The sequence below is a fragment of the Bombina bombina genome, chromosome 5 (genome assembly GCF_027579735.1).
Source record: "Bombina bombina isolate aBomBom1 chromosome 5, aBomBom1.pri, whole genome shotgun sequence".
Classification (NCBI taxonomy): Eukaryota; Metazoa; Chordata; class Amphibia; order Anura; family Bombinatoridae; genus Bombina; species Bombina bombina.
Window position 1 is genome coordinate 405,277,123 of NC_069503.1, and position 23,636 is coordinate 405,300,758.

At 40.3% G+C, this 23,636-nt stretch overlaps 1 protein-coding gene across 1 annotated transcript in view; it reads right to left on the bottom strand.

Moving 5' to 3' along the window:
• Nucleotides 1-23,636, bottom strand: part of NEK10 (NIMA related kinase 10) — a 1,556,164-nt gene that overhangs the window by 1,278,445 nt on the left and 254,083 nt on the right. Inside the window, exon 7 of the mRNA XM_053715742.1 lies at nt 13,546-13,613. Coding sequence (XP_053571717.1) covers nt 13,546-13,613 — 68 coding nt within the window. The remainder of the gene's footprint in view (nt 1-13,545; nt 13,614-23,636) is intronic.

Below are 23,636 nucleotides of genomic sequence, written 5' to 3' on the forward strand. Positions count from 1 at the left end.
AATTTTGCCCGCAAAATTAAAAGAAAAAACAGTCAATTTGAAAAATGGACTATACCTCAGGTAAGACAAATAACTTCCTAAACATGCTTCCCAAATTGAAACTGACAGTCTGCAAAAGGAAATATACATAGACCTGACTCATGGCAAATATAAGTAAAATATAAAGTTTTATATTTAAAACTTTATATTAATACATAAAGCGCCAAAGCATAGCTGAGTGTGTCTTAAATAAGAAAAACATACTTACCAAAAGACACCCATCCACATATAGCAGATAGCCAAACCAGTACTGAAAAAGTATCAGCAGAGTTAATGGTATATAAGAGTATATCGTCGATCTGAAAAGGGACGTAGGAGATGAAACCATAAAATCAATAGGCGATTGTAATGTATCAGTCAATCATGACTGTCTCTTTAAATAATTTCCTCCTCTCAAACTTAGTGCCTATTTAAGGGATCCTCCCTCCTCCACAATTGCTTCAGATAATGTGCTGTTTTGTATGGTGCACTACTATCCTCTGGTTTGCCTGCTGATTTACTCCTCTGTTTGTCAGCTTCCAGTTTGCTTCAGGATTCTCAAGTTTGCCTGTCTATTTCTCAACCACCAGATCTCATTTTCTGCTTGCCAGCTATATTCAGGATTGCTTCTCAATCATATTGGAGTTTCAATGTCATTCTTCCACCTGACTGCCTTCATTTCCTGTTTGCCTGCTACAGCTGCAAAGTGGATCCTTGCAGTCTCTCTTGTGAACAGCTTACACTGGATTTTCCCTGTCTCTTCATAAAACCTAACAGGTACTGATTTACTAATCTTCAGTTAGTGCACATCACCTTACCAACCTGTGTGTTCTTTTGGAAGTATTAAGTACATGCTTGGAAGTTCATTATAACATTCTTTTGAACTCCATTTTAGCTAAGGTAACTCCTCCTCAGCTTTATCTGAGTAATGCTACATAGTATTTTCTATCAGAGCATAACTTCTCATTTTGTTTCTGATAATACTTTTAGCCACAAACTTATCATATATACATATATAAGCAAAATTTATCTGAAAAAAGGAGTATCATTGCAGCGATACTCCCTTCACATCCCTCTGACAATCACTGTACTCTGAGAGCAATTGGGCTTCAAAATGCTTAGAAGCGCTTATCATATTAGAAATCAAGCACAAACTTAGTTCACCACCTCCATAGGAGGCAAAATTAGTAAAACTGAAATGTGGGTGTGGTGAGGGGTGTATTTAAAGGCATTTTGAGGTTTGGGAAACTTTGCCCCTCCTGGTAGGATTGTATATCCCATACGTCACTAGCTCATGAACTCTTGCCACTTACATGAAAGAAAGGAATACATCATACTTTCTAAAGGACTTAATTTCTGCCCCACATAGCCCATAGACAAAATAGAACTCTGCTGTGACACGGAAAGAGTTATTTAAGAAACTGCATCTTAAAGAATACTTATACAAGAATGTGTGTCATTGTTTATGTGACCCTTTGATAAAGTGGAACTAAAAAACATAATTTATGCTTACCTGATAAATTTATTTCTCTTGTAGTGTATCCAGTCCACGGATCATCCATTACTTGTGGGATATTCTCATTCCCAACAGGAAGTTGCAAGAGGACACCCACAGCAGAGCTGTAATATAGCTCCTCCCCTAACTGTCATAGCCAGTCATTCGACTGAAAACAAGCAGAGAAAGGAGGAACCATAGGGTGTAGTGGTTACTGTAGTTTAAATTTAAAAATTACCTGCCTTAAAATGACAGGGCGGGCCGTGGACTGGATACACTACAAGAGAAATAAATTTATCAGGTAAGCATAAATTATGTTTTCTCTTGTTAAGTGTATCCAGTCCACGGATCATCCATTACTTGTGGGATACCAATACCAAAGCTAAAGTACACGGATGAAGGGAGGGACAAGGCAGGAACCACTGCCTGTAAAACCTTTCTCCCAAATATAGCCTCCGAAGAAGCAAAAGTATCAAATTTGTAAAATTTTGAAAAAGTATGAAGCGAAGACCAAGTCGCCGCCTTGCAAATCTGTTCAACAGAAGCCTCATTTTTTAAGGCCCAAGTGGAAGCCACAGCTCTAGTGGAATGAGCTGTAATCCTTTCAGGAGGCTGGTGTCCAGCAGTCTAATAGGCTAAGCGGATTAAGCTTCTTAGCCAAAAAGAAAAAGAGGTTACCAAAGCCTTTTGACCTCTCCTCTGTCCAGAGTAGACAACAAACAAAGCAGATGTTTGACGAAAATCTTTAGTAGCTTGTAAGTAAAACTTTAAAGCACAGACCACGTCCAGATTGTGTAACACAAGGATGGAACCACAATCGCTTGATTGATATTCTTGTTAGATACCACCTTAGGTAAGAACGCAGGACTACCTTATCCGTATGAAAAATCAGATAAGGAAAATCACATTGTAAGGCAGATAGCTCAGAGACTCTACGAGCCGAGGAAATAGCTACCAAAAAAAAAAAAAAAAAGAACTTTCCAAGATAAAAGTTCATCTATGGAATGAAGAGGTTCAAACGGAACTCCTTGAAGAACCTTAAGAACCAAGTTTAAGCTCCATGGTGGAGCAACAGGTTTAAACACAGGCTTGATTCAAACTAAAGCCTGACAAAATGCCTGAACGTCTGGAACATCTGCCAGATGCTAGTGCAAAAGAATAGACAGAGCAAAAATCTGCCCCTTTAAGAAACTAGCTGACAATCCTTTTTCCAAACCTTCTTGGAGAAAAGATAAAATCCTAGGAATCCTGAGCTTACTCCATGAGTAACCCTTGGATTCACACCAATAAAGATATCTACGCCATACCTTATGGTAAATTTTCCTGGTGACAGGCTTTCGTGCCTGTATTAAGGTATCAATAACTGACTCGGAGAAGCCACGCTTTGATAAAATCAAGCATTCAATCTCCAGGCAGTCAGCCTCAGAGAAATTAGATTTGGATGGTTGAAAGGACCCTGAAGTAGAAGGTCCTGTCTCAGAGGCAGAGACCATGGTGGAAAGGATGACATGTCCACTAGATCTGCATACCAGGTCCTGCGTGGCCACGCAGGTGCTATCAGAATCACCGATGCTCTCTCCTGCTTGATCTTGGCAATCAGTCGAGGGAGCAGAGGAAACGGTGGAAACACATAAGCCAGGTTGAAAGACCAGGGCGCTGCTAGAGTATCTATCAGTGTCGCCTTGGGATCCCTGGACCTGGATCCGTAACACGGAAGCTTGGCGTTCTGGCGAGACGCCATGAGATCCAGTTCTGGTTTGCCCCAACGGAGAATCAGTTGTGCAAATACCTCCGGATGGAGTTCCCACTCTCCCGGATGAAAAGTCTGACGACTTAGAAAATCCGCCTCCCAGTGCTCTACACCTGGGATATGGATAGCTGATAGGTGGCAAGAGTGAATCTCTGCCCAGTGAATTATTTTTGAAACTTCTAACATCTCTAGGGAACTTCTTGTTCCCCCTCGATGGTTGATGTAAGCTACAATCGTGATGTTGACCGACTGAAATCTGATGTACCTCAGAGTTGCTAACTGAGGCCAAACCTGAAGAGCCTTGAATATCGCTCTTAGTTCCAGAATATTTATTGGAAGGAGAGATTCCTCCTGAGTCCACGATCCCTGAGCCTTCAGGGAGTTCCAGACTGCACCCCAACCTAGAAGGCTGGCATTTGTTGTTACAATAGTCCAATCTGGCCTGCGAAGGTCATACCTTTGGACAGATGGACCCGAAATAGCCACCAGGGAAGAGGATCCCTGGTCTCTTGGTCCAGATTCAGTTGAGGGGCCAAATCTGTGTAATCCCCACTCCACTGACTGAGCCTGCATAGTTGCAGCGGTCTGAGATGTAAGCGTGCAAACGGCACTATGTCCATTGCCACTACCATTAAGCTGATTACTTCCATACACTGAGCCACCAAAGGGCGCGGAATGGAATGAAGAACCCGACAGGAATTTAGAAGCTTTGATAACCTGGACTCCGTCAAGGTAAATTTTCATTTCTACAGAATCTATCAGAGTCCCTAGAAAGGAAACTCTTGTGAGTGGGGATAGAGAACACTTTTCCTCGTTCACTTTCCACCCATGCGACCTCAGAAATGCCAGTACTACATCCGTATGAGACTTGGCAATTTGGAAGTTTGACGCCTGTATCAGGATCTCGTCTAAATAAGGGGCTACTGCTATGCCCCGCGGCCTTAGGACCGCCAAAAGCGACCCTAGAACCTTTGTAAAGATTCTTGGGGCTGTAGCTAATCCAAAGGGAAGAGCTACAACTGGTAATGCCTGTCTTGAAAGGCAAACCTGAGAAACCGATGATCTTTGTGTATCGGAAAGTGAAGATAAGCATCCTTTAGATCCACTGTAGTCATATATTGACCCTCCTGGATCAGTGGTAGGATGGTACAAATAGTTTCCATCTTGAACGACAGAACTTTGAGGAATTTATTTAAGATCTTTAGATCCAAAATCGGTCTGAAGGTTCCCTCTTTTTTGGGAACCACAAACAGATTTGAGTAAAAACCCTGTTCCTCCTTTGGAACTGGATGGATCACTCCCATAACTAGGAGGTCTCGTACACAGTGTAAGAATGCCTCACTCTTTATCTGGTTTGCAGATAATTGTGAAAGGTGAAATCTCCCTTTTGGGGGGGGAAGCTTTGAAGTCCAGAAGATATCCCTGGGATATAATTTCCAACGCCCAGGGATCCTGAACATCTCTTGCCCACGCCTGGGCGAAGAGTGAAAGTCTGCCCCCTACTAGATCCGTTACCGGATAGGGGGTCATTCCTTCATGCCGTCTTAGAGGCAGCAGCAGGCTTTTTGACCTGCTTACCTTTTTTCCAGGTCTGGTTTGGTCTCCAGACCGTCTTGGATTGAGCAAAAGTTCCCTCTTGTTTATTATTAGAGGAAGTTGATGCCGCACCTGCCTTGAAGTTTCGAAAGGCATGAAAATTAGACTGTTTGGCCCTAGATTTGGACCTGTCCTGAGGAAGGGCACAACCTTTTCCTCCCGTGATATCAGCAATAATCTCCTTCAAACCAGGCCCGAATAGGGTCTGCCCCTTGAAGGGAATGTTAAGTAGCTTAGATTTTAAAGTCACGTCAGCTGACCATGATTTAAGCCATAGCGCTCTGCGCGCCTGTATAGCAAAACCAGAATTCTTAGCCGTTAGTTTATTCAAATGAACAATGGCATCAGAAATAAAATAATTGGCTAGCTTAAGTGCTCTAAGTTTGCCAAGTATGTCATCCAATGGAGTCTCTACCTGTAAAGCCTCTTCCAGAGACTCAAACCAGTACGCCGCAGCAGCAGTGACAGGGGCAATGCATGCAATGGGCTGTAGGATAAAACCTTGTTGAATAAATATTTTCTTAAGGTAACCTTCTAATTTTTTATCCATTGGCTCTAAAAAAGCACAACTGTCCTCGACAGGGATAGTAGTACGCTTTGCTAGAGTAGAAACTGCTCCCTCCACCTTAGGGACTGTCTGCCATATGTCCCGTGTGGTGGCGTCTATTGGAAAACATTTTTCTAAAAATAGGAGGGGAAGAGAACGGCACACCTGGTCTATCCCATTCCTTATTAATAATTTCTGTAAACCGTTTAGGTATTGGAAAAACATCAGTACACACCGGCACTGCAAAGCATTTATCCAGTCTACAAAATTTCTCTGGCACTGCAATGGTATCACAGTCATTCAGAGCAGCTAAAACCTCCCTAAGTAACACGCGGAGGTGTTCAAGCTTAAATTTAAATGTAGAAATATTAGAATCAGGTATCTTTCCTGAGTCATTAACATCACCCACTGACTGAAGCTCTCCTTCCTCAGCTTCTGCATATTGTGAGGCAGTATCAGACATGGTTTTTAAAGCGTCAGTATGCTCTGCATTTTGTCTCACCCCAGAGCTATCTCGCTAACCTCTAAGTTCAGGTAGTCTGGCTAATACCGCTGACAGTGTATTATCCATGACTGCCGCCATGTCTTGTAATTAAATGCTATGGGCGCCCTAGATGTACTTGGCGCCATTTGAGCGTGAGTCCCTTGGGCGGGAGTCAAAGGGTCTGACACGTGGGGAGAGTTAGTCGGCATAACTTTCCCCTCGTCAGATTCCTCTGGTGATAATTTTTTTTAAAAACAGAATATGATCTTTATTGCATAAAATGAAATCAGTACATTTGGTACACATTCTAAGAGGGGGTTCCACCATGGCTTTTAAACATAATGAACAAGGAGTTTCTTCTATGTCAGACATGTTTATACAGACTAGCAATGAGACTAGCAAGCTTGGAAAACACTTTAAATCAAGTTAACAAGCAAATATAAAAAAACGGTACTGTGCCTTTAAGAGAAACAAATTTTGTCAGAATTTGAAAAACAGTGAAAAAATGCAGTAAATCAAAAGAAAATTTTACAGTGTATGTAATAGGCTAGCAGAGCATTGCATCCACTTGCAAATGGATGATTAACCCCTTAGTTCAAAAACATAATTTATGTAAGAACTTACCTGATAAATTCATTTCTTTCATATTAGCAAGAGTCCATGAGCTAGTGACGTATGGGATATACATTCCTACCAGGAGGGGCAAAGTTTCCCAAACCTCAAAATGCCTATAAATACACCCCTCACCACACCCACAATTCAGTTTAACGAATAGCCAAGAAGTGGGGTGATAAAAAAGTGCGAAAGCATATAAAATAAGGAATTGGAATAATTGTGCTTTATACAAAATCATAACCACCACAAAAAAAGGGCGGGCCTCATGGACTCTTGCTAATATGAAAGAAATGAATTTATCAGGTAAGTTCTTACATAAATTATGTTTTCTTTCATGTAATTAGCAAGAGTCCATGAGCTAGTGACGTATGGGATAATGACTACCCAAGATGTGGATCTTTCCACACAAGAGTCACTAGAGAGGGAGGGATAAAATAAAGACAGCCAATTCCTGCTGAAAATAATCCACACCCAAAATAAAGTTTAACGAAAAACATAAGCAGAAGATTCAAACTGAAACCGCTGCCTGAAGTACTTTTCTACCAAAAACTGCTTCAGAAGAAGAAAATACATCAAAATGGTAGAATTTAGTAAAAGTATGCAAAGAGGACCAAGTTGCTGCTTTGCAGATCTGGTCAACCGAAGCTTCATTCCTAAACGCCCAGGAAGTAGATACTGACCTAGTAGAATGAGCTGTAATTCTCTGAGGCGGAATTTTACCCGACTCAACATAGGCAAGATGAATTAAAGATTTCAACCAAGATGCCAAAGAAATGGCAGAAGCTTTCTGGCCTTTCCTAGAACCGGAAAAGATAACAAATAGACTAGAAGTCTTACGGAAAGATTTCGTAGCTTCAACATAATATTTCAAAGCTCTAACAACATCCAAAGAATGCAACGATTTCTCCTTAGAATTCTTAGGATTAGGACATAATGAAGGAACCACAATTTCTCTACTAATGTTGTTGGAATTCACAACTTTAGGTAAAAATTCAAAAGAAGTTCGCAACACCGCCTTATCCTGATGAAAAATCAGAAAAGGAGACTCACAAGAAAGAGCAGATAATTCAGAAACTCTTCTAGCAGAAGAGATGGCCAAAAGGAACAAAACTTTCCAAGAAAGTAAATTAATGTCCAATGAATGCATAGGTTCAAACAGAGGAGCTTGAAGAGCTCCCAGAACCAAATTCAAACTCCAAGGAGGAGAAATTGACTTAATGACAGGTTTTATACGAACCAAAGCTTGTACAAAACAATGAATATCAGGAAGAATAGCAATCTTTCTGTGAAAAAGAACAGAAAGAGCAGAGATTTGTCCTTTCAAAGAACTTGCGGACAAACCCTTATCTAAACCATCCTGAAGAAACTGTAAAATTCTCGGTATTCTAAAAGAATGCCAAGAAAAATGATGAGAAAGACACCAAGAAATATAAGTCTTCCAGACTCTATAATATATCTCTCGAGATACAGATTTACGAGCCTGTAACATAGTATTAATCACGGAGTCAGAGAAACCTCTTTGACCAAGAATCAAGCGTTCAATCTCCATACCTTTAAATTTAAGGATTTCAGATCCTGATGGAAAAAAGGACCTTGTGATAGAAGGTCTGGTCTTAACGGAAGAGTCCACGGTTGGCAAGAGGCCATCCGGACAAGATCCGCATACCAAAACCTGTGAGGCCATGCTGGAGCTACCAGCAGAACAAACGAGCATTCCTTCAGAATCTTGGAGATCACTCTTGGAAGAAGAACTAGAGGCGGAAAGATATAGGCAGGATGATACTTCCAAGGAAGTGATAATGCATCCACTGCCTCCGCCTGAGGATCCCGGGATCTGGACAGATACCTGGGAAGTTTCTTGTTTAGATGGGACGCCATCAGATCTATTTCTGGAAGTTCCCACATTTGAACAATCTGAAGAAATACCTCTGGGTGAAGAGACCATTCGCCCGGATGCAACATTTGGCGACTTACATAATCCGCTTCCCAATTGTCTACACCTGGGATATGAACCGCAGAGATTAGACAGGAGCTGGATTCCGCCCAAACCAAAATTCGAGATACTTCTTTCATAGCCAGAGGACTGTGAGTCCCTCCTTGATGATTGATGTATGCCACAGTTGTGACATTGTCTGTCTGAAAACAAATGAACGATTCTCTCTTCAGAAGAGGCCAAAACTGAAGAGCTCTGAAAATTGCACGGAGTTCCAAGATATTGATAGGTAATCTCACCTCCTGAGATTCCCAAACTCCCTGTGCCGTCAGAGATCCCCACACAGCTCCCCAACCCGTGAGACTTGCATCTGTTGAAATTACAGTCCAGGTCGGAAGCACAAAAGAAGCCCCCTGAATTAAACGATGGTGATCTGTCCACCATGTTAGAGAGTGCCGAACAATCGGTTTTAAAGATATTTTTTGAGATATCTTCGTGTAATCCTTGCACCATTGCTTCAGCATACAGAGCTGAAGAGGTCGCATGTGAAAACGAGCAAAGGGGATCGCGTCCGATGCAGCAGTCATAAGACCTAGAATTTCCATGCATAAGGCTACCGAAGGGAATGATTGTGACTGAAGGTTTCGACAAGCTGCAATCAATTTTAGACGTCTCTTGTCTGTTAAAGACAGAGTCATGGACACTGAATCCATCTGGAAACCCAGAAAGGTTACCCTTGTCTGAGGAATCAAAGAACTTTTTGGTAAATTGATCCTCCAACCATGATCTTGAAGAAACAACACAAGTCGATTCGTATGAGATTCTGCTAAATGTAAAGACTGAGCAAGTACCAAGATATCGTCCAAATAAGGAAATACCACAATACCCTGTTCTCTGATTACAGACAGAAGGGCACCGAGAACCTTTGTAAAAATTCTTGGAGCTGTAGCTAGGCCAAACGGCAGAGCCACAAACTGGTAATGCTTGTCCAGAAAAGAGAATCTCAGGAACTGAAAATGATCTGGATGAATCGGAATATGCAGATATGCATCCTGTAAATCTATTGTGGACATATAATTCCCTTGCAGAACAAAAGGCAAGATAGTCCTTATAGTTACCATTTTGAACGTTGGTATCCTTACATAACGATTCAATATTTTTAGATCCAGAACTGGTCTGAAGGAATTCTCCTTCTTTGGTACAATGAAGAGATTTGAATAAAACCCCATCCCCTGTTCCTGAACTGGAACTGGCATAATTACTCCAGTCAACTCTAGATCTGAAACACATTTCAGAAATGCTTGAGCTTTTACTGGATTTACTGGGACACGGGAAAGAAAAAATCTCTTTGCAGGAGGTCTTATCTTGAAACCAATTCTGTACCCTTCTGAAACAATGTTCTGAATCCAAAGATTGTGAACAGAATTGATCCAAATTTCCTTGAAAAAACGTAACCTGCCCCCTACCAGCTGAGCTGGAATGAGGGCCGCACCTTCATGTGGACTTAGAAGCAGGCTTTGCCTTTCTAGCTGGCTTGGATTTATTCCAGACTGGAGATGGTTTCCAAACTGAAACTGCTCCTGAGGATGAAGGATCAGGCTTTTGTTCTTTGTTGAAACGAAAGGAACGAAAACGATTATTAGCTCTACTTTTACCTTTAGATTTTTTATCCTGTGGTAAAAAAGTTCCTTTCCCACCAGTAACAGTTGAAATGATGGAATCCAACTGAGAACCAAATAATTTGTTACCCTGGAAAGAAATAGAAAGTAAAGTTGATTTAGAAGCCATATCAGCATTCCAAGTTTTAAGCCATAAAGCTCTTCTAGCTAAAATAGCTAGAGACATAAACCTGACATCAACTCTGATAATATCAAAAATGGCATCACAGATAAAATTATTAGCATGCTGAAGAAGAATAATAATGTCATGAGAATCACGATGTGTTACTTGTTGCGCTAAAGTTTCCAACCAAAAAGTTGAAGCTGCAGCAACATCAGCCAAAGATATAGCAGGTCTAAGAAGATTACCTGAACACAGATAAGCTTTTCTTAGAAAGGACTCAATTTTCCTATCTAGAGGATCCTTAAACGAAGTACCATCTGACGTAGGAATAGTAGTACGTTTAGCAAGGGTAGAAATAGCCCCATCAACTTTAGGGATTTTGTCCCAAAATTCTAATCTGTCAGACGGCACAGGATATAAATGCTTAAAACGTTTAGAAGGAGTAAATGAATTACCCAATTTATCCCATTCTTTGGAAATTACTGCAGAAATAGCATTAGGAACAGGAAAAACTTCTGGAATAACCACAGGAGCTTTAAATACCTTATCTAAACGTTTAGAATTAGTATCAAGAGGACTAGAATCCTCTATTTCTAAAGCAATTAGAACTTCTTTAAGTAAAGAACGAATAAATTCCATTTTAAATAAATATGAAGATTTATCAGCATCAACCTCAGAGACAGAATCCTCTGAACCAGAGGAGTCATCAGAATGATGATGTTCATTTAAAAATTCATCTGTAGGGAGAGAAGTTTTAAAAGATTTTTTACGTTTACTAGAAGGAGAAATAACAGACATAGCCTTCTTTATGGATTCAGAAACAAAATCTCTTATATTATCAGGAACATTCTGCACCTTAGATGTTGAGGGAACTGCAACAGGCAATGGTACTTTACTAAAGGAAATATTATCTGCTTTAACAAGTTTGTCATGACAATCAATACAAACAACAGCTGGAGAAATAGCTACCAAAAGTTTACAGCAGATACACTTAGCTTTGGTAGATCCAGCACTAGACAGCGATTTTCCTGTAGTATCTTCTGGCTCAGATGCAACGTGAGACATCTTGCAATATGTAAGAGAAAAAACAACATATAAAGCAAAATTGATCAAATTCCTTAAATGACAGTTTCAGGAATGGGAAAGAATGCCAAAGAACAAGCTTCTAGCAACCAGAAGCAATAAAAAATGAGACTTAAATAATGTGGAGACAAAAGCGACGCCCATATTTTTTCGCGCCAAGTAAGACGCCCACATTATTTGGCGCCTAAATGCTTTTTGGCGCCAAAAATGACGCCACATCCGGAACGCCGACATTTTTGGCGCGAAATAACATCAAAGAATGACGCAACTTCCGGCGACACGTATGACGCCGGAAACGGAAATAGAATTTTTGCGCCAAAAAAGTCCGCGCCAAGAATGACGCAATAAAATGAAGCATTTTCAGCCCCCGCGAGCCTAACAGCCCACAGGGAAAAAGTCAAATTTTAAGGTAAGAAAAAATGGTCAAATCAAAATGCATTATCCCAAATATGAAACTGACTGTCTGAAAATAAGGAAAGTTGAACATTCTGAGTCAAGGCAAATAAATGTTTGAATACATATATTTAGAACTTTATAAACAAAGTGCCCAACCATAGCTTGGAGTGTCACAGAAAATAAGACTTACTTACCCCAGGACACTCATCTACATATAGCAGATAGCCAAACCAGTACTGAAACGAGAATCAGCAGAGGTAATGGTATATATAAGAGTATATCGTCGATCTGAAAAGGGAGGTAAGAGATGAATCTCTACGACCGATAACAGAGAACCTATGAAATAGACCCCTTAGAAGGAGATCACTGCATTCAAATAGGCAATACTCTCCTCACATCCCTCTGACATTCACTGCACGCTGAGAGGAAAACCGGGCTCCAACTTGCTGCGGAGCGCATATCAACGTAGAATCTAGCACAAACTTACTTCACCACCTCCATCGGAGGCAAAGTTTGTAAAACTGAATTGTGGGTGTGGTGAGGGGTGTATTTATAGGCATTTTGAGGTTTGGGAAACTTTGCCCCTCCTGGTAGGAATGTATATCCCATACGTCACTAGCTCATGGACTCTTGCTAATTACATGAAAGAAAAGCGGATCAAAAAAACGAAATAGACTTTTTTTTGTTTTTTTTTTGTTTTTTTTAACAGTCACAACCAACTGCCACAGCAAGCTGTGGTCCTACCTTCTCCAATAAACGACTTTGGAAAGCCTTTGAGCCCTTTAGAGATGTCCTATAGCATACAGGGGACTCCTGAGGGAAGCTGGATGTCACAGTTTGTAATTTTAACTGCACCAACTGTAACTTTTATACTATAACAGTGGAAAGCCTCAGTAAAACTGTTTCTAGTCAAAATTTAAGCCAGCCATGTGGAAAAAACTAGGCCCCAATAAAGTTTTATCACCAATGTATATATAAAAACGATTAAACATGCCAGCAAACGTTTATATTGCAATATCATAAGGGTATTACCCCTGGGAGTAAGCATGATACCAGTCGTTATTAAATCACTGTATTCAGGCTTAACTTACATTAATCCGGTATCAGCAGCATTTTCTAGTGTTTTCCATCCCTAGAAAAAATTATAACTGCACATACCTGATAGCAGAATAAACTGCACGCCATTCTCTCGCTGGAGTTACCTCATCTGTGTAATCCCCTCAGACATATGTGAGAACAGCAATGGATCTTAGTTACAACCTGCTAAGATCATAGAAACCTCAGGCAGATTCTTCTTCTATTTACTGGCTGAGATAAAATAGCACAACTCCGGTACTATTTAAAAATAACAAACTTTTGATTGAAGAAAATAAACTATATTTAACCACTCTCTCCTACAACATCCTAGCTTGTTGAGAGTTGCAAGAGAATGACTGGCTATGACAGTTAGGGGAGGAGCTATATTACAGCTCTGCTGTGGGTGTCCTCTTGCAACTTCCTGTTGGGAATGAGAATATCCCACAAGTAATGGATAATCCGTGGACTGGATACACTTAACAAGAGAAATATGTGCTTTGGAGTGGCCAAAAATGTCCTTATATGGGTAGAGCAGCAGACCCTGCAACCTTACCTAAATAAGGCCTTGCAGCACTGGATATTTTTTAGAAAATATATCACTTGTATATTGAATAATACAAATTTTATATGCAGCCCTTAAAAGTTTATAAATTATCGATCTGTAACCCTATGAGTTAGGAAGTTGACCATCAGTGAAATAACCACTCATTTATAAGACACATTAAAAAATGTTATTACTACATAGCTTCAATATTCAGTCATCACTTACTTTGTGTGCTCCACTTGATATTACCCATTCTCTGTGATCTTTCACTGCAGCAAGTTTTTGAAAAATATCTGCATATAAAAACATTGCACATAGTAGCTGAGTTAATTCAGTTTAATGGCAAAATATTATATAAAAAAAAAAAAAATATATATATATATATATATATATATATATATATATATATATATATATATATATATATATATATATATATATATATATCATTTTCCTATCATATTGTAACACTTTTTTTACACTTTATTCCCTCTTTTTTTACAAAACATTTAAAAAAATTAAATTTTGCACACTTTCTAATCTTATTATTTTTATTAGTTGTCAATATTGTTGATTTTTCTTTTAAATTAGTTTCAACCCCTACTTGGGGTGTTAGAGTGGGAAGATATTTTCTATCAGACATTTTTTAAAAAACAAACTTGTTTGGGAGCTGAATGCATTAGGACTATTCAACTGAAAACTGAAAAGATGGTGATACAGATTTCACTAGCTGATTTGGGAACAGATAAGAAGACTGCATAATTGAGAACTTTTGCTATATGACCACTGGATTCTATAGAAAGCATCAGATGAACGCAACTTTGCCATTTTGATTTAAGATAATGTTTATTGGTCAATTTGATATGACGTAACTTTGGAGGAGTTAGGAATTCCTTGTTGTATGAGTGGTTAATTCAAATTAATGGATATAATATTATTGGTTGGTTCGTTGCAATTGTCCACCTGATACAACAACAGCAGAAATGCCACTATTGTTATAAATAGAAGTATTAAAACTATTCACGTCCATATTAAATAATATGCATTTTTCACTTACATATTCCAGATTTTTCAATTTAAACAAAAAATCATTTGTGTCTTTAAGATAAGATGTAGTTTTGGTCACTAGTGGCTGCAAGACCTTATAAAAAAAAAAATGCAATTTTGGAGAAGACTGAAAGCTAGATTACGAGTTGTGCGTTATGAGTAAAAAAGCATCGTTATGGCTCTTTTTCAATACCGCTGGTATTAATGTGACTTCCACAGCGCCGGTATTACGAGTTTGCCTGGCAGGCCAAAAAGTGAGCGGTACAGCCTATAACTACAAGATCTGTACCACCACCTGAAAGTCAGTAGTTATGAGTTTTACGTTACAAAGCTGTACCATAAAACTCATAACTAAAGTGTTACAAAGTACACTAACACCTATAAACTACCTATTAACACCTAAACTGAGGCCCCCTCTTGCATCACAAACACTAAAATAAAATTATTAACCCCTAATCTGCCACTCCGGACATTGCCGCCACTATAATAAACATATTAACCCCTAAACCGCCGCACTCCCGTATTGCAAACACTAGTTAAATATTATTAACCCCTAATCAGCTGCCCCCAATGTCGTCGCCACCTGCATACACTTATTAACCCCTAATATGCTGTTCCTAACATCGCCGCAACCTACATTACTGTTATTAACCCCTAATCTGCTGCCCCCAATGTCGCCGCCACTATACTAAAGTTATTAACCCCTAAACCTAACCCTAAGTCTAACCCTAACGTAACCCAAACCCTAACACCCACTAACTTTAACATAATTAAAATAACTCCCCCAAAAAATTACAATACCTAAATAATTCCTATTTAAAACTAAATACTTACCTGTAAAATAAAACCTAAACTAGCTACAAAATAACTAATAGTTATATTGTAGCTAGCTCATGTTTTATTTTTATTTCACAGGTAAGTTTGTATTTATTTTAACTAGGTAGATTAGTTATTAAATAGTTATTAACTATTTACTAACTACCTAGTTAAAATAAATACAAATATTCCTGTAAAATAAAACCTAACATGTCTTACAGTAAAACCTAACATTACACTAAAATTAAATAAATTACATTAATCAAATACAATTAACTAAATTACAAAATAGAAATAAACACTAAATTACACAAAATAAAAAAGAAATGATCAAATATTAAAACTAATTACTCCTAATCTAATAGCCCTATCAAAATAAAAATAAAAAATAAAACTCCTAGCTTAAACTAAACTGCCAATAGCCCTTTGCCACAAAGAAATCAGCTCTTTTACCAGGAAAATAAAAATACAAACATCCCCCAACAGTAAAACCCACTACCCACACAACCAACCCCCCAAATAAAATTCTATCTAAAAAACTAAAGCAACCCATTGCCCTGAAAAGGGCATTTGGATGGGCATTGCCCTTAAAAGGGCATTCAGCTCTTTTACATTGCCCAAGCCCTAAGCTAAAAATAAAACCCACCCAATAAACCCTTAATTAAACCTAACACTAACCCCCAAAGATCCACTTACAGTTTTGGAAGACCGGACATCCATCCTCATCCAGTTGGTGAAGTCCTCATCCACGCGGCAAGAAGTCCTCAATGAAGCCGGGAGAAGTCTTCATCCAAGCAGCAAGAAGTCCTCAACGAAGCCGGGAGAAGTCTTCATCCAAGCGGCAAGAAGTCATCATCCAGACGGGCAGAAGTCTTCATCCAGACGGCACGGAGCGGGTCCATCTTCAAGACATCTGGCGCGGAGCATCCTCTTCATACAGTCCCAGCCGTACACTGAAGGTTCCCTTTACGGGACGTCATCCCAGATGGCATCCCTTGAATTCCGATTGGCTGATAGAATTCTATCAGTCAATAGAAATTAAAGGGTAAAAAATCCTATTGGCTGATGCAATCAGCCAATAGGATTGAGCTTTAATCCTATTGGATGATCCAATCAGCCAATAGGATTGAGCTTGCTTTCTTTTGGCTGATTGGAACAGTCAATAGAATGTGAGCTCAATCCTATTGGCTGATTGCATCAACCAATAGGATTTTTTACCATTTAATTCCTATTGGCTGATAGATGGACCCGCTCCACGCCGGAAGGGTGAAGATAGAAGATGCCGTCTGGATGAAGACTTCTGCCCGCCTGTATGATAACTTCTTGCCGCTTGGATGAATACTTCTCCCGGCTTTGTTGAGGTCTTCTTGCCGCTTGGATGAAGACTTCTCCCAGCTTCGTTGAGGAATTCTTGCCGCGTGGATGAGGTCTTCGCCGGCTGGATGAGGATGGATGTCCGGTCTTCCAAAACTGTAAGTGGATCTTCGGGGGTTAGTGTTAGGTTTTATTAAGGGTTTATTGGGTGGGTTTTATTTTTAGCTTAGGGTTTGGGCAATGCTCATCCAAATGCCCTTTTCAGGGCAATGGGTAGCTTAGGTTTTTTAGATAGAATTTTATTTGGGGTGGTTGGTTGTGTGGGTGGTGGGTTTTACTGTTAGGGGGGATGTTTGTATTTTTATTTGCCAGGTATAGAGCCGATTTATTTGGGGCAATGCCCGCAAAAGGTACTTTTAAGGGTTTTATTATTTTGGGGGGCTTTTTTATTGTGATTGGGCTATTAGATTAGGAGTAATTAGTTTAAATATTTGATCATTTCTTTTTTATTTTGTGTAATTTAGTGTTTATTTTTTTTGTAATTTAGTTAATTGTATTTTATTAATGTCATTTATTTAATTTTAGTGTAATGTTAGGTTTGACTGTAAGACAGCTTAGGTTTTATTTTACGGGTAAATTTCTATTTATTTTATCTAGGTAGCTAGTAAATAGTTAATAACTATTTAATAACTAATCTACCTAGTTAAAATAAATACAAACTTACCTGTGAAATAAAAATAAAACATAAGCTAGCTACAATATAACTACAGGGAGTGCAGAATTATTAGGCAAGTTGTATTTTTGAGGATTAATTTTATTATTGAACAACAACCATGTTCTCAATGAACCCAAAAAACTCATTAATATCAAAGCTGAATATTTTTGGAAGTAGTTTTTAGTTTGTTTTTAGTTTTAGCTATTTTAGGGGGATATCTGTGTGTGCAGGTGACTATTACTGTGCATAATTATTAGGCAACTTAACAAAAAACAAATATATACCCATTTCAATTATTTATTTTTACCAGTGAAACCAATATAACATCTCAACATTCACAAATATACATTTCTGACATTCAAAAACAAAACAAAAACAAATCAGTGACCAATATAGCCACCTTTCTTTGCAAGGACACTCAAGCCTGCCATCCATGGATTCTGTCAGTGTTTTGATCTGTTCACCATCAACATTGCGTGCAGCAGCAACCACAGCCTCACAGACACTGTTCAGAGAGGTGTACTGTTTTCCCTCCTTGTAAATCTCACATTTGATGATGGACCACAGGTTCTCAATGGGGTTCAGATCAGGTGAACAAGGAGGCCATGTCATTCGATTTTCTTCTTTTATACCCTTTCTTGCCAGCCACGCTGTGGAGTACTTGGACGCGTGTGATGGAGCATTGTCCTGCATGAAAATCATGTTTTTCTTTAAGGATGCAGACTTCTTCCTGTACCACTGCTTGAAGAAGGTGTCTTCCAGAAACTGGCAGTAGGACTGGGAGTTGAGCTTGACTCCATCCTCAACCCGAAAAGGCCCCACAAGCTCATCTTTGATGATACCAGCCCAAACCAGTACTCCACCTCCACCTTGCTGGCGTCTGAGTCGGACTGGAGCTCTCTGCCCTTTACCAATCCAGCCACGGGCCCATCCATCTGGCCCATCAAGACTCACTCTCATTTCATCAGTCCATAAAACCTTAGAAAAATCAGTCTTGAGATATTTCTTGGCCCAGTCTTGACGTTTCAGCTTGTGTGTCTTGTTCAGTGGTGGTCGTCTTTCAGCCTTTCTTACCTTGGCCATGTCTCTGGGTATTGCACACCTTGTGCTTTTGGGCACTCCAGTGATGTTGCAGCTCTGAAATATGGCCAAACTGGTGGCAAGTGGCATCTTGGCAGCTGCACGCTTGACTTTTCTCAGTTCATGGGCAGTTATTTTGCGCCTTGGTTTTTCCACACGCTTCTTGCGACCCTGTTGACTATTCTGAATGAAACGCTTGATTGTTCGATGATCACGCTTCAGAAGCTTTGCAATTTTAAGAGTGCTGCATCCCTCTGCAAGATATCTCACTATTTTTGACTTTTCTGAGCCTGTCAAGTCCTTCTTTTGACCCATTTTGCCAAAGGAAAGGAAGTTGCCTAATAATTATGCACACCTGATATAGGGTGTTGATGTCATTAGACCACACCCCTTCTCATTACAGAGATGCACATCACCTAATATGCTTAATTGGTAGTAGGCTTTCGAGCCTATACAGCTTGGAGTAAGACAACATGCATAAAGAGGATGATGTGGTCAAAATACTCATTTGCCTAATAATTCTGCACTCCCTGTATTAGTATATTTCATGCCACCATTTCACCGCCAAAAGCAATCAAATAAAAAAAAAATTGTTTTAGGTTTCTCACTGAAATTATTTAAAAACAGCTTGTGCAATTATGGCACAAATGGTTGTAAATGGTTCTCTGGGATGCCCTTTGTTCAGAAATAGCAGACATATATGGCTTTGGCGTTGCTTTTTGGCAATTAGAAGGCCGCAAAATGCTGCTGTGCACCACACTTGTATTATGCACAGCAGTGACGGGGTTAATTAGGTAGTTTGTAGGGAGCTTGCAGGGTTAATTTTAGCTTTAGTGTAGAGATCAGCATCCCACCTGACACATCCCACCCCCTGATCCCTCCCATAAAGCTCTCTTCCCTCCCCCACCCCACAATTGTCCCCACCATCTTAAAGGGACAGTTCACCCAAAAAATGTCTCCCCTTTAAATTGTTCCCAATGATTAATTTTACCTGCTGGAGTGTTTTAAATTGTTTACAAGTAGCTCCTTTACCCCTATTTTGGCATTTGAAATAGCTCATTTAGCCTGTGGTATCCCAACCTATTCTGAAAGTTTCTATACTGGAGTATATTCTATTGAATAGCCTAAGTAAACACAGCCAGCAGAAGAGATTACACACTCAATGGGGGGCATGATAGTTAAATAATAAAATGATAATTTTCCATTGTTCTCTCTAAGTATTGAGCTTTGGTTTTCTAGACAAATATAAGATAAGCAAGTCTGTGTACATGAAAGTGATAACATAATGAGATCTGATATTACCTGAAGCTCAACCCATTGGAATAGGCTATGGTTTTAAAGCACAAACCCAGCTACTTCATATACACAAATAAACCGAAAAATGCAATTTCTCCGAAATTTTATACTCTGCAGCTGGTATAACAAGTCATTGAAAATACATTCATATAAAAACAATTTTACAGTGTACTGTCCCTTTAAGTATTGGCAGAAAGTCTGCCAGTACTAAAAACAGAATTTATGCTTACCTGATAAATTACTTTCTCCAACGGTGTGTCCGGTCCACGGCGTCATCCTTACTTCCCCAACTGGAAATGGCAAAGAGTCCCAGCAAAGCTGGCCATATAGTCCCTCCTAGGCTCCGCCCACCCCAGTCATTCGACCGACGGACAGGAGGAAAAATATAGGAGAAACCATATGGTACCGTGGTGACTGTAGTTAGAGAAAATAATTCATCAGAACTGATTAAAAAACCAGGGCGGGCCGTGGACCGGACACACCGTTGGAGAAAGTAATTTATCAGGTAAGCATAAATTCTGTTTTCTCCAACATTGGTGTGTCCGGTCCACGGCGTCATCCTTACTTGTGGGAACCAATACCAAAGCTTTAGGACACGGATGAAGGGAGGGAGCAAATCAGGTTACCTAAACGGAAGGCACCACAGCTTGCAAAACCTTTCTCCCAAAAATAGCCTCCGAAGAAGCAAAAGTATCAAATTTGTAGAATTTGGTAAAAGTGTGCAGTGAAGACCAAGTCGCTGCCTTACATATCTGATCAACAGAAGCCTCGTTCTTGAAGGCCCATGTGGAAGCCACAGCCCTAGTGGAGTGAGCTGTGATTCTTTCAGGAGGCTGCCGTCCGGCAGTCTCGTAAGCCAATCGGATGATGCTTTTAAGCCAAAAAGAAAGAGAGGTAGAAGTCGCTTTTTGACCTCTCCTTTTACCAGAATAGACGACAAACAGAGAAGATGTTTGTCTGAAATCTTTTGTAGCTTCTAAATAGAATTTTAGAGCACGGACTACGTCCAAATTGTGTAACAAACGTTCCTTCTTTGAAACTGGATTCGGACACAAAGAAGGTACAACTATCTCCTGGTTAATATTTTTGTTAGAAACAACCTTTGGAAGAAAACCAGGCTTAGTACGCAAAACCACCTTATCTGGATGGAACACCAGATAGGGCGGAGCACACTGCAGAGCAGATAACTCTGAAACTCTAGCAGAAGAAATAGCAACCAAAAACAAAACTTTCCAAGATAACAACTTAATATCTATGGAATGTAGAGGTTCAAACGGAACCCCTTGAAGAACTGAAAGAACTAAATTTAAACTCCAGGGAGGAGTCAAAGGTCTGTAAACAGGCTTGATCCTAACCAGAGCCTGAACAAATGCTTGAACATCTGGCATGGCTGCCAGTCGTTTGTGTAGTAAGACAGATAAAGCAGAAATCTGTCCCTTTAGAGAACTCACAGATAATCCTTTATCCAAACCTTCTTGCAGAAAGGAAAGAATCTTAGGAATTTTTATCTTATTCCAAGGTAATCCCTTGGATTCACACCAGCAGATATATCTTTTCCATATCTTATGGTAAATCTTTCTAGTTACCGGTTTTCTGGCCTGAACCAGAGTATCAATCACAGAATCTGAAAACCCACGCTTTGATAGAATCAAGCGTTCAATCTCCAAGCCGTCAGCTGGAGGGAGACCAGATTTGGATGTTCGAATGGACCCTGAACAAGAAGGTCCTGTCTCAAAGGTAGCTTCCATGGTGGAACCGATGACATATTCACCAGGTCTGCATACCAAGTCCTGCGTGGCCACGCAGGAGCTATCAAGATAACCGAGGCCCTCTCCTGTTTGATCCTGGCTACCAGCCTGGGAATGAGAGGAAACGGTGGAAACACATAAGCTAGGTTGAAGGTCCAAGGCGCTACTAGTACATCCACTAGAGTCGCCTTGGGATCCCTGGATCTGGTCCCGTAGCAAGGAACCTTGAAGTTCTGACGAGACGCCATCAGATCCATGTCTGGAATGTCCCATCATTGAGTCAATTGGGCAAAAATCTCCGGGTGGAGTTCCCACTCCCCCGGGTGGAATGTCTGACGACTCAGATAATCTGCTTCCCAGTTTTCCACACCTGGGATGTGGATCGCAGATAGATGGCAGGAGTGATTCTCCGCCCATTGTATTATTTTGGTTACTTCTTTCATCGCCAGGGAACTCCTTGTTCCCCCCTGATGATTAATATGCGCAACAGTCATCATGTTGTCTGATTGGAATCTTATGAATCTGGCCTTTGCAAGCTGAGGCCAAAGGTGGTCCAGGGATATCCACCAACGGAGTGAATCTCTGGTCTTCTGATCTACTTGAATCACTGGAGAAAAGTTTGTATAGTCACCATTCCACTGTTTCAGCATGCACAGTTGTAATGGTCTTAGATGAATTCGCGCAAAAGGCACTATGTCCATTGCCACAACCATCAACCCTACTACTTCCATGCACTGAGCTATGGAAGGACGTGGAACAGAATGAAGAACTTGACAAGCGCTTAGACTTAGAAGTTTTGACTTTCTGACATCTGTCAGAAAGATCTTCATTTCTAAGGAATCTATTATTGTTCCCAAGAAGGGAACTCTGGTTGACGGAGACAGAGAACTCTTTTCTATGCTCACCTTCCATCCGTGAGATCTGAGAAAGGCCAGAACGATATCTGTATGAGCCTTTGATTTTGAAAGGGACGACGCTTGTATTAGAATGTCGTCCAAGTATGGTACTACTGCAATGCCCCTCGGTCTTAGAACCGCTAGAAGGGACCCGAGTACCTTTGTGAAAATCCTTGGAGCAGTGGCTAATCCGAATGGGAGGGCCACAAACTGGTAATGTTTGTCCAGAAAGGCGAACCTTAGGAACTGATGATGTTCTTTGTGGATAGGAATAGTAGGTACGCATCCTTTAGATCCACGGTAGTCATAAATTGACCTTCCTGGATAGTGGGTAGAATCGTTCGAATGGTTTTCATTTTGAACGATGGTACCCTGAGAAATTTGTTTAGGATCTTTAAATCCAGAATGGGTCTGAAGGTTCCCTCTTTTTTGGGAACTACGAACAGATTTGAGTAAAATCCCATTCCTTGTTCCGTCATTGGAACTGGGTGTATCACTCCCATCTTTAACAGGTCTTCTACACAATGTAAGAATGCCTGTCTCTTTATTTGGTTTGAGGATAAGTGAGACATGTGGAACCTTCCCCTTGGGGGTAGTTCCTTGAATTCCAGAAGATAACCCTGAGAAACTATTTCTAGCGTCCAGGGATCCTGAACATCTCTTGCCCAAGCCTGAGCAAAGAGAGAGAGTCTGCCCCCCACTAGATCCGGTCCCGGATCGGGGGCTACTCCTTCATGCTGTTTTGTTAGCAGCGGCAGGCTTCTTGGCCTGCTTACCCTTGTTCCAGCCTTGCATCGGTTTCCAGGCTGGTTTGGTCTGTGAGGTATTACCCTCTTGCTTAGAGGATGCAGAATTAGAGCCCGGTCCGTTCCTGAAATTGCGAAAGGAACGAAAATTAGACTTATTCTTGGCCTTGAAAGGCCTATCTTGTGGGAGGGCGTGACCCTTTCCCCCAGTGATGTCTGAGATAATCTCTTTCAATTCTGGACCAAAGAGAGTTTTACCCTTGAAGGGGATGTTAAGCAATTTTGTCTTGGATGATACATCCGCTGACCAAGACTTTAGCCAGAGCGCTCTGCGCGCCACAATTGCAAACCCTGAATTTTTCGCCGCTAATCTAGCTAATTGCAAAGCAGCATCTAAAATAAAAGAGTTAGCCAACTTAAGTGCGTGAACTCTGTCCATAACCTCCTCATATGGAGTCTCTCTACTGAGCGACTTTTCTAGTTCCTCGAACCAGAACCACGCTGCTGTAGTGACAGGAACAATGCACGAAATGGGTTGTAGAAGGTAACCTTGCTGTACAAATCTTTAAGCAAACCTTCCAATTTTTTATCCATAGGATCTGTGAAAGCACAACTATCTTCGATAGGAATAGTAGTGCGCTTGTTTAGAGTAGAAACT